The sequence below is a fragment of the Hylobates moloch genome, unplaced genomic scaffold (genome assembly GCF_009828535.3).
Source record: "Hylobates moloch isolate HMO894 unplaced genomic scaffold, HMol_V3 SCAFFOLD_1, whole genome shotgun sequence".
NCBI lineage: Eukaryota > Metazoa > Chordata > Mammalia > Primates > Hylobatidae > Hylobates > Hylobates moloch.
The window spans coordinates 188917649-188929732 of NW_026652276.1; the positions used below are offsets into that span (position 1 = coordinate 188917649).

Sequence of the window (12084 nt, forward strand, 5' to 3'; positions counted from 1 at the left end):
TTTCAAATATAGGTTATTTGGGATTGAAAAGGGGATTCAACATTGAAACCATATTTGGACTAAAGGAAAAATAAAGGCCTCTGTTTGTACCAGGAAAGTTAATATGATTGAGCTGGTTACACCAGACCCATTAGCCATCCTCGTCTGTGTTCTGGAAAGCTACCCTTCCTGGATGACAAGCAGTTGGCTCCCTTGACCTGTGGCTTTCATTCACACATGTCCAATGGACAGTGCTGACAAGTGGTCAGAGGATGGGAGGGTGAACAGTCTCCATCTCAGTTCAGCACGGAGGTGTAGGCAGTTCTTTCATCCCTCAGGCTCCTGTGGGGTGGCCTCTTTCCTAACACTCTGGTGTTCACAGGGCTCTGGTAACGTTCCTGCTTCCCTGGCCCCTTCAGGTGTAGAGAGGCTAATGCCTTCTCACTGCTGCTAGTCACCAAGTACCTCCACAGCCTCAGTGGGTTCCCTTCATTCTTGTGCATTCTTTGTAGTTCTTCCCATCAAGAAGTAGAATCTACTTACCCTGTTCCTACCCCCATGCCCCCGAATCTGGGCTGGCTTTATAAGTTGTTTTGACCAATAGAAAAGTGGAAGAACTGATGTTACAAAGACCTCAAGAACCTTTCATCCTCTCTTCTCACTCTTGTGGCGCCCTGAAATAACCAAGCTGTAAAGCAGCCCGGGATAACAGACCACGTAGAGAGAGTGCCGGCATCTCAGCCACACCTGGCCCCTAAGAGGCCATCAGCCGAACGCAGCTGCTTGAGAAACCCAGGTGACACCTGCCGAAGAACCAGCCAGGCAACCCACAGAAAAGTAAGAAATGGTGGTTATTTTAAGCCATTAAATTTTGGGGTAATTTATTATGCAGTGAATAAATGACTGAGACAACTCCACTTCTAAATACTTTATCCAAAATTATGCCCAAGTATGCTTTCTGTTTCTTGCTGGGACCCCGACTGACACCAAGTTCTGTGGAAGGACCCTGGCTGAAGACTGGAGTCCATTCCCCACTCTCTCAACATTGTTGCTGCCAAGGGCTCCATACTGGGATCCAGGGGCTCCTCTTCCTAACAGAGAGGAACAGGCACAGCCTTGTGGTCCCGCCCCTTCTCAAGTGGCAGCATGGGGAAGACAGCCAAATCAATGTCTCATTTTTCTATCTTGCTGAGTTCTGAAAACAGCCTCAAAAGGAAAAGAGAAAAGGCAGTAGAATGCCTTATTTTAGACCTCCTTGAGAAGCCCTCTAACTTCAACTTCTCTTCCAATCTCATTTCAAGAACTATAAAAGCTGTGGTCAATGGGGATCAGTGGAAACAATTTGTGTATGACATAAACAATATGACATAAAAACAGGACAGAAATATTCTCCCCATGTTTTTACTCCTAGAGTAAGGGCCAAGTTCTAGGATAATAGAAACTGACTTTCATGGTATTGTCTTGACAAGTGGTCAGAGGATGCGAGGGTGAGCAGTCTCCATCTCAGTTCAGCACGGAGGTGTTGAATGCAAGATTTTAAAAAAATCTGTTTTTCTGAATCTTTCTTAGTATTTCATAGTTAAAATAACATTTTAACGAAAATACTTAAAAATGAAAAAAATTACCCACAAGCCTGCTGCTTTTAAAACAATTATATAAGTGCAAGGAGCAGTGGTTTCTTCTTCACTCCCACTGCCTCCCTAGAGATAACTAATGTTAGCAGTTTGGTATGTATTTTTCCTGACTTTGGCCCATACTAATGTTCCATTTTCAGTTTTTTCATGTCATAGTGATGATATAAGTTGTTGTAAGGCCAAAGACTCATTTGATAATAAAAAAGAGGCATTTATAAGTGAGGAGTTTTGGCTACTTTAATATTTTGAGAGTTACTTACACTCCTAAAGTTTTAGAAGATAATAAATACAACCAAGGGTAAAACTGTACACTCACCATCTGATATTTCTTGATGGTTAGAGATAGTTAAGGACATGATTGCCCCCCAAAATCATAAATATCAATTGTGTAAAAAAAGATTCTGATTAGCTTTCTGATTGTATGTATTTTATGTTTTTTGTTTTGTTTTTGAGACAGAGTCTCTCTCTGTTACCCAGGCTGGAGTGCAGTGGCGTGATATCGGCTCACTGCAACCTCTGCCTCCCGGGTTCAAGTGATTCTCCTGCCTCAGCCTCCCGAGTAGCTGGGATTACAGGCATGTGCCACCATGCCTGGCTAATTTTTTTGTTTTTAGTAGAGATAGAATTTTGCCATATTGGCCAGGCTGGTCTCAAACTCTTGGGCTCAAGCAGTCCATCTGCCTCAGCCTCCCAAAGTGTTGGGATTACAGGTGTGAGCCACCGCACCTGGCCGGTAGTCCATGTTTACAACACTTTGTGTGCATCAGAATGTCCATTTAGATCAAAATCCTTGTCTAGAATATGATTCTTTCTGGGTTGCTATCCAAAGATATGGGATGCTATCCATAGATGACCTAGTGCCCTAGATTATATTGACTTTTCTGGAGAGTTATTTTCATGAGAGGAAAAATAAACAACATAGGTTAGAACAGAGTTTCTTAATCTCAGTGCTATTGACATTTTGGGCAGGACAATTGTTTGTTTAGGCAGTTATCTTGTGCATTGTGGGATTTTTAGCAACATCCCTGCCCTCTACCCAGTACATGCTAGTAGTACCTTCTAGGGTGATGAGCAGAAATGTCTTCAGACATCTCACCCCCAGTTGAGAAGAGTTAGAAAAAAAAGGCATTTTTTTGTTTTTTTGTTTTTTTTTGAGATGGAGTCTCACACACTCTGTCACCCAGGCTGGAGTGCAGTGGCATGATCTTGGCTCACTGCAACCTCTGCCTCCCAGGTTCAAGCAATTCTCCTGCCTCAGCCTCCCGAGTAGCTGGGATTACAGGCACCCACCACCACGCCTGGCTAATTTTTGTATTTTTAGTAGAAATGGGGTTTCTCCATGTCGGCCAGGGTGATCTTGAACTCCTGACCTCAGGTGATCCACCCACCTTGGCCTCCCAAAGTGCTGGGATTACAGGCATGAGCCACTGTGCCCTGCCAAAAAAGGGCGTTTCAAGGTGAACGAAGGAAATCTCAGTTTGTTTTGACTAATGCAAGGCAGATGCTCATTAACCTTTCTAGACAAATCCATGCAAGAGGCTTGTTAACTTCACAGTCCTCAAAACACAAGACCAATTTCTACTTCTCTCTCCTCAGTGGACCCATGTGATAAAACTGTAAGCTGACATTGGTATAAATTCTACTAGTAAGGTAGAGTACCATGATGTTATTATCAAATTGGCAGGATGGATAAAAAAAACAGATACCTGTTATTCTTCTTATCTTGTCCTCTGTATCTCCAGCCAATCTTTCTGCAGCATCTTTTAGCTGTTTAACTTTTCCTAATGTCTCCTTTGTTAGTCCTGTAGTGCTTGTCTTACGTTGGAGAATAGCATATTGTTTTTTCAGCTCAACAAATTCCTGTAACGAGCAACACTTCTATCATGAGAAAATATGTATAAAGCATGTACATATATGCATGATGATTCTCCTAATACCATTCATAGAAGGAATTCAGAGGAAACCTTAATCCAGTCAATATACTTGAGTTGCTCTGATATTTCCAGCAGAGTTTTATTTGCATGTTTGTTTTTTCAGGTTGAAAAAAATCTCAGCTTCTATTAAAAATAAAACTTCCTTGTTCAAAATAGCAATTGTTATTGCATGTTAAGGCAACTATGTCTGAGGCACCAATTGGTTGTTCTGCACTATGTTAAGGTAGGATATGGAAGACAGAAATGACCCAATCCCATCCTTGACAAATCTCTGGTTCAGTTCGGTCAATCAGTTGTACATGTAAAATGAAGGACAGAGTGAGTGATGAAGATTTAGAAACAGCAAGGATATGTTAGTTGGCAAAAAGATGAGAGAGAAATGAGGTAGGAAGGGAGGCAGGTGGGGAAGTAGAAGTGTAGTATGGAGATCCCCCTTGAATAGAATGGAAATCTTTGGGTTACATTGTGTATTGACCACCTAGAAGCTTAAGTAGATGAATAAAGGCCAGAGCCAGGAATGAAATATGGAAGTGGGAACAGGGTGAGTAGAAAGTACCTTTCTTGGCCGGGCGTGGTGGCTCACGCCTGTAATCCCCGCACTTTAGGAGGCCGAGGCGGGCAGATCACGAGGTCAGGAGATCGAGACCATCCTGGCTAACATGGTGAAACCCCGTCCCTACTAAAAATACAAAAATTAGCTGGACATGGTGGCGCGTGGCTGTAATCCCAGCTACTCAGGAGGCAAAGGCAGGAGAATCGCTTGAACCAGGGAGTCAGAGGTTGCAGTGAGCTGAGATTGAGCCACTGCATTCCAGTCTGGTGACAGAGAGAGACTCTGTCTCAAAAAAAAAAAAAAAAAAAAAAAAAAAGAACTATTCTCAATCTCTGTTCCACAGAAAATGTTCTCAATTCCTGTCAGTGGAAAATTTACCCAGCACATTAGGAATTAAAAGCAGGAGAACAGACCAACTGTAAAACACTAACTTTTTTCTTTTGTTTAGGCAACTATATTAATGCAACCAACCAAAGATTTCTTGCTAGGAAAATGAGCTGATAGGTTCTTTCAGCAACCTAAATTAATGGGCCACTTTCCACAACTGTTTAATTAACTCATTTTGATTTTTGTAACTTGATGTATTTTCTTTGGCAGGTGACTTTCATTTATTGTTTTCTTTATATGTTGTGTGACTGAATGAGAATAGAGGGCAAATACATACAATACAGACAAACAACATAAATTGTGAAAGTTTGGAAGTTCAGGGCAAATTTGATTTATGGACTGATTGACCAGGATACCACTAACAATAACAGGATAGAGAGATGGGGGAGGAAACACTCCAACATGATTTGGCCAGGGACTTCTGCCTTCTACAGATAGAAAATCCTTTGTGCATCAGGATCCCCTCGAAGATATACCATTGAGTCATGGACCAGCACAAAGGAAACGCTGAGAAATGGCACAAAAATCTGGGGTTAAAGGAGTATCTTTCAAAGAAGCCCTGTTTTTCTGCTCTTGGTGGCAGTGGTAGAACTAATGACCTTCTCAAGACTCCCAGCCTGGTGTTGGGCAGATTCAGCCTGAACTTTCGCATTGACAGCTTGGTCTTGATGCCTTTGCAACTTGGTCTGCAGCAGGGAAAGTCCATCCTCCAGCCCTGATCGCTGCTTTGCTAACGCCAGCTCACTCTTCATTTCCCTGGTTTGATTTTCAGCCTGTTGTTGATTTAGAGACCAGAAAGGGAAAATCTCTTTATGAAACAAACAAGAAGGTAAGTGATATATTAACCCCTTGAAAAACATGCTGGGTGTAAAGGAAAAGAAAATAGTGCCTCCACTTTTTCTGTTGCATTTATTTAAAATATTATAATAAAATATTTCAGACATACAAAAGGGTTTAAAAATATAACATTAGCCTAGTATGGGGTGCGTGCCTGTAGTCCCAGTACTCGGGAGGCTGAGGCAGGAGGATTGCTTGAGCCCAGGAGGTTGAGGATGCAATAAGCTATGATTGTGTCACTGCACTCCAGCCTGGGTGAAAACGAGATACCTTGTCTCAACAACAACAACCAAAAAAAAAGAAAGAAAAAGAAAAAAAGAAAAAAAAGAGCGAAGAGAAAAAAAGAAAATATATAACAAATACCCATGTACCCACCAGCCAGTTTAAGAATAAAACATTAACAATGAGCTAAGGCCCTCAGCGTACCACTCCCCATTATATCTTCTCTCTCTCTCCTCAAAGACAACCACTATCTTGAATCTAATTTTTGTCATTCCATGTATCTCTATAGGATTTTTTTCTACAACCTGTGCAGTATTCTTAACAATATATAGTATTTAAATTTTTTTCACCTTATACAAATGTATATTTCTGCAAGTTGATTTTCTAAAATGAAAAGTTACGAAAATTATGCTTATGTAGGTCATTTAAGCTAATTTACATAGCTCAGTTCATGGATTTTTACCAGTTTAAAGCATTCCATTGTTTGAACATACAACAATGTATTTTCTATTCTCCAGCTGGTGCAAGTGGCTTCTAATTTTTTCCCGTTACAAACAGTAATAACACTTTATGCTTGTTTCTTATTTCAGTGACCATATTGATCATATCTAGAAGTCCTATTTAAATATTTTTCAAATATAGCTGGTTGTTAGACATTGTTTCTTGCTTGTTGGTCATACTTTCATACTTTCTTAGATTTTCTTAAACATAGTAAACATTCTTATTTTGTATTCTGTATCCAGTAATGGTAATATCCTCTGTCTCTTGTGTCCTGATTTTGTTATTCATTATTTCTGATGACTCTTGTTTAAAGGCAATTTGTGGCTGGGCACAGTGGCTCATGCCTGTAATCCCAGCACTTTGGGAGGCCAACGTGGGTGGATCACCTGAGGTCAGGAGTTCAAGACCAGCCTGGCCAACATGGTGAAACCTCGTCTCTTCTAAAATTACAAAAATTAGCTGGGCGTGGTGGTACGTGCCTGTAATCCCAGCTACTTGGGAGGCTGAGGCAGGACACTTGCTTGAACCCAGGAGGTGGAGGTTGCAGTGAGCTGAGATTGTGCCATTGCACTCCAGCCTGGGTGACAGAGCAAGACTCCATCTCAAAAAAATAAAAAAAATTTTTTTAAAAAGGCAATCTGTTTCTTTACACGTTTGGGGGAAATTCTTGATGGCTAGGTTTTAAAGTCATTCCTTTGGAGAGGATTTTTGTTTGCCTCTGTCAGGCATCTGGGAGCCCTACCAACCCAGGGCTACTTCAAATGATACCAGGGTTTTGAGGGCCACCAGGTAGTATAAATTCTAGCCCCAAAATTGTGTTACAGCCACAATTGTGGTTAGCAAATCTTAGTGGAGATGTTACTCCCCAACCCAGGGACAAGTTTTTCTACTGGCTCTGTGTGTGTGCGTGTGTGTGTGTGTGTGTGTGTGTGTGTGTGTGAGACAGATTTTAACATTTCACTAAGGATTTTGCCATTTGGGGGTCCCAGTTCTATGCAAGAATCTTGTTGCCTCCTGTGTGGCCTTCGCTTTCTGTCATATGCATGGTGACCATTAAAACCCAAAGCTTGAATGCTCCAGGGATGGGCAGATGCCTGCTGCCTGCTGTCAAGTTAGTGCTTGATTACCTCTGAATTCATGCTTTCCTGTCATTTTTGGCCTCTGAGACTATCAAAAGTTTCTTACTAATTCAGCTATGCATTAAAAAAATCTAAATATCCAATCTAATATTTTATGTGTTTTTTCAACTACTAGGGTTCCTTAAGATATTGGTTCACCATATTTTTAGAAATGGAAGTCCTTCCCTCTACCCTTGGGCATATGTGGGGGTTTGCCTAGAGCAGCAACCTGCAAACTTTTTCTGTAAAGGGACAGCTAGTAAATACTTTATACTTTGTGGCCTATAAAGTCTCTATCCCAAATATTTAACTCTATGTCATTGTAGTGCAAAAGCATCCATAGACAATACAGCCTGTGGTCATGTTTTGCCATCCCTTGTTCTAAGTATTTGCCTAGAAGGGGAAATCCTGGGGCCTTCCTTTTTGCTACCCCATATATGCAACCTCTTCCTATCCAACCCCTTTATTTCCTGATGTATTACTTCCTGTTCTGTTGCTTTCTGCTTTGTTTGTTTGTTTGTTTGTTTTGAGACAGAGTCTCGCTCTGTTGCCCAGACTGGAGTGCAGTGGCACAATCTCGGCTCACTGCAACCTCCGCCTCCTGGAGGAGTGATTGATTCTCCTGCCTCAGCCTTCCAAGTAGTTGGGATTATAGGTGCCTGCCACCATGCCTGGCTAATTTTTGTATTTTTCATAGAGACGGGGTTTCACCATGTTGGCCCAGCTGGTCTCGAACTCCTGACCTCAGGTGATACACCCACCTTGGCCTCCCAAAGTGCTGGGATTACAGGTGTGAGCAACTATGCCTGGCCAGATGCAGCATTTCTTTTGGATGAGTTTTTTGTTTTTTTTTTTTAGTTTTAGGATACTCTGATGAGATTTCATGCACATTTAATTATAAGAACGTTACAAAAGTTAACTCATTTCTTTGGTTTGTGTGCTTTTAAAAAGTCTATTCCTTTCCCTCGTATCAGGGGAGATGCTCTGGCCTCATATCTACCACTAATTAGCTGTGTGACCTTAGGCAATCACCTGACCTTCCTGAGTCATAGTTTCCTCATTTCTAAGCTGGTGTTAGTACCTGCCTTGGTGCAACCCCAGAATTGGTCACAATTAATATGACGCTGAGACATGCTCTGTAGAACATTAAATACATGCATAATACTACCCAAATCTTATTTTATCCTCATAATAATCCCATCAGACTCGTAAAGCAAGCATAGCATTGGCGTACATAAAAAGTACTGTGTTGTTTTTACCCTCAAAACCTATTTCAGGTTAGTTTCAAAGAAGACAAATACCTGCAGCACATTCTTTTTTATTTTTGTTATATTGGCAGTCAGCTGTGTAATGGTAGAGTCTGCCCGTCCTTGAGTGATTTGAGCTTGTTGCAACTGGTTCAATGTTTTGTCAAGATTTAATAGAACATTTGCTGCTTTCCTAAGGTAAGATATTAACATATCAGATTAGATAAATACACAATTATTCACTTATTTCACCTTGAGAGAGTTCATTTGACTCAACCAAATACTTTACTGAATTATTAAGTAAATTTAAATTACTCTTAAGAGAAAGTGCTGAAGTCTTCATTTTGAGAAATAGGTATATTTAAATGCCAATAAAAAAACCCCACACACGTATATATTCATAGCCAGTAGATACATATTTTGTTAAATATGGAAATTAAGGATGCAGGTTTGGGGAGAGGTTTGGGGTGATATAACTATGACTCTTTGCACATAAAAACTATCCCGTGAATTCCAGTTTCCCTGATGTCTCAAATGTAAGCTACACTTTCTCAATCTCTATTGGAGTGGGGGTTGGGAGGGTCACGAGGCCCCACAGAGAGCAAAGAGAGGACTACAGGCCCTGCATTTTCAGGCTTGTTTATTCAGAGTTAGCTAAGCTTCACTGACATTCCAGCCACTAAGAAGCCCAAGGTTAAAATCACAAGCATTCCAAGTGATACAGTCTTTCTGCAGAAAGGAACTCACCTCAAGTCAACAGCCACCAAATACTTAGATCTGTGGGCTCAAGACCACCTTGCGAAGAATGTACTGAAGGAGTGAAATATCAGACAGACCTTTGCAGAAGCATCATTAGAAATCAGTGTGCCCACAGTAGAGTTAGCTAAATTGCAAAATATTCCCTTTACCACCCAGCCTATCATTTCCTCCAGTGGTAATCTCTGTTTCCCTTTCTAACCTTCAGGAGCCTTCCCTCCTCATCATCCCACTGCCACCACCATTTCATTTCTGTAACATTCCCAGGGTACCAGTGTCCATTTTTTCTATTCCCTGCCACGATTATCTTTTTCTTATATTATTTTTTCCTTTAGATTTTTAATTTACGACTGCAGGCCAGGCGTGGTGGCTCATGCCTGTAATCTCAGCACTTTGGGAGGCTGAGGCAGGTGGATCACTTGAGGTCAGGAGTTCGAGACCAGCCTGGCCAATATAGTGAAACCCCATCTCTACTGAAAATACAAAAAATTAGTTGGGTGTGGTGGTGCATGCCTATAATCCCAGCTACTTGGGAGGCTGAGGCATGAGAATCACTTGAATCTGGGAGGCGGAGGTTGCAGTGAGCTGAGATCGTGCCACTGCACTCCAGCCTGGATGACAGAACGAGACCCTGTCCCAAAAGAAAAAAAAAAAAAGAGATTTCCAATGTACTGCTTATTATAGCAAATTTAGAAAGTACCAAAAAAAAGAAAAAAAGTAAGAAGGGGAAAAATACCAGTAATCTTGCCATCTTTTAAAATGTTAGGATATTATAGCACAATTTTTTATTTTCATAATTAAGATTCTCTTTCATGTATAAATTGTTACCTGCTTTTTATTTTCAACTTCCTGTTCAGTTTGGATGTTACCTGCTTTTTACAAAGCATTACCATTGCAGTATAAGAATCTCTGCCTGTTATTAAACATCTTTTATCAACTTTTTTTTTTTTTTTTTTTTTGAGATGGCGTCTCGCTTTTGTCACCCAGGCTAGAGTGCAGTGGTGCAATCTCAGCTCACTGCAGCCTCTGCCTCCCAGGTTCAAGTTCAATCAGTTCTCTGCCTCAGCCTCCCGAGTAGCTGGGATTACAGGTGCATGCCACCACATCGGCTAATTTTTGTATTTTTAGTAGAGACGGGGTTTCACCATGTTGGCCAGGCTGGTCTCTAACTCCTAGCCTCAAGTGATCCACCTGCCTCAGCCTCCCAAAGTGCTGGGATTATAGTCGTGAGTCGCTTCACCCAGCCCATCAGTATCACTTTTAATTGCTGTGTGATTACTTGATTTTTTTTTTGAGACAGAGTTTCGATCTTGTTGCCCAGGCTGGAGTGCAATGGCGCAATCTCAGCTCACTGCAACCTCCGCCTCCTCAGTTCAAGTGATTCTCCTCCTCAGCCTCCCAAGTAGCTAGGATTACAGGCATGCACCACCACACCTGGCAAATTTTGTATTTGTAGTAAAGACAGCATTTCTCCATGTTAGTCAGGCTGGTCTCGAATTCCCGACCGCAGGTGATCTACCCGCCTCGGCCTCCCAAAGTGCTGGGATTACAGGCATGAGCCACCATGCCCGGCCTACTTAATCTTTAAAGTAATTGCTGTGCAGTTAGTTAATCTTCCTGGTTTTAAATATTAAACCTAGAAGGGATTGGACTTTTGGATGAATCTGGTACACTTCGTTTATACACGGGGATGATGAGACAGTGACAATGGCTCAGATCTCAGTGATGGTGGGTGTTGATGTACTACCACCTAACTGATCCTGTAACCCAGACCCACAGCACCCCATGCTCATAAAAACATCAACCTGGCTTTTCTTTTTTGGTTGGCTAAGTCAACAGGACAAAAGGCAAGAGTTAGTTAACTCTGTATACTATAGATACCATTTTCATCTTGCAGTACTCCTGGAGCTCTAGTGTCCATTCTGTTCCTCATCATTATATTGGGTTGGTGCAAAAGGAATTGAGGTTTGGAATTGCAGTTTTTGCCATTAATGGCAAAAACTACAATTCCTTTTGCACGAACCTATTATCTTTTTACTGAGAATATGCTGAGGAAGTGAAATATCAGACAGACTTTAAAAAATAATTTTGATTTCAAAGTACTGCTTAGTATAATAAACTTAGAAAATACCAAACATAGATAAATAAGGGAAAAACTATACCAATATTCCTGTTAAAATACTGGCATATAATGAGTATTTAACATTTATTGGTATGCATTGCTATAAAAAGGTGTCAGGCCACTGGAAAGGCATTTCGAGTCTAAGAAAACAGGAAGAAAACATCCCTGAACCCTGTCGCCGAGTCACCCAGCTTCCCAGGGAATCTCCAAAGAGAGCTCAGCCCTCAACTTGGACACTGAACTATCAGAAGGTAATTTCATTTGAATGCTATGGATCCCTAGGCAAACATTTTCCCGATGTCCTTTCAGCAGATGGTCTGTTAGAGCAAGATAAGAATATTAATACAGTACTTACTCAGCTGCTTTGGCCTTCACCAAAAGCTTTTGGGCTCTATCTGCTTCTTCATTTAACCTGTTTTCATCTGTCCTGTAATCCTCACAGAGTTGTGTAAGTTTCTGTATTTTGTCAAGTTCATCGGTTAGATTTTGGGATGGAATTGGTAGGTGAATGTCAAGCACACCATTGGCAACCTTCTCGATGTCTTCTGGAGGCATGTTTTCCTCTTAAATAAGAAGCAGGGTTTTAGGTAATCATGTCTCCTTAACAAACAATGTATCTTAAAAGTATAACCACAATAATGTCTCAGCCAAATGCACTTGCATTTGATTATGTGTCCCTAGAATACAGGGATTAAATTATAGGTGTCCCATAGATTCTTCTTCATCCTCAGCTGTCTCTTCTGTCTGGAAGAAACACTGCTCAGTGAGTGCTGAATACTTGCTGAACAAGTGCT

General features: G+C 41.2%; 1 protein-coding gene across 1 annotated transcript in view; it reads right to left on the reverse strand.

Annotated features, from left to right (window-relative positions):
* LAMB4 (laminin subunit beta 4) overlaps positions 1-12084 on the reverse strand; it is a 112468-nt gene that overhangs the window by 8314 nt on the left and 92070 nt on the right. Inside the window, exons 31-34 of the mRNA XM_032753495.2 lie at positions 11646-11853; positions 8467-8605; positions 5087-5260; positions 3320-3473 (exon numbers count right to left, since the gene is read on the reverse strand). Coding sequence (XP_032609386.1) covers positions 3320-3473; positions 5087-5260; positions 8467-8605; positions 11646-11853 — 675 coding nt within the window. The remainder of the gene's footprint in view (positions 1-3319; positions 3474-5086; positions 5261-8466; positions 8606-11645; positions 11854-12084) is intronic.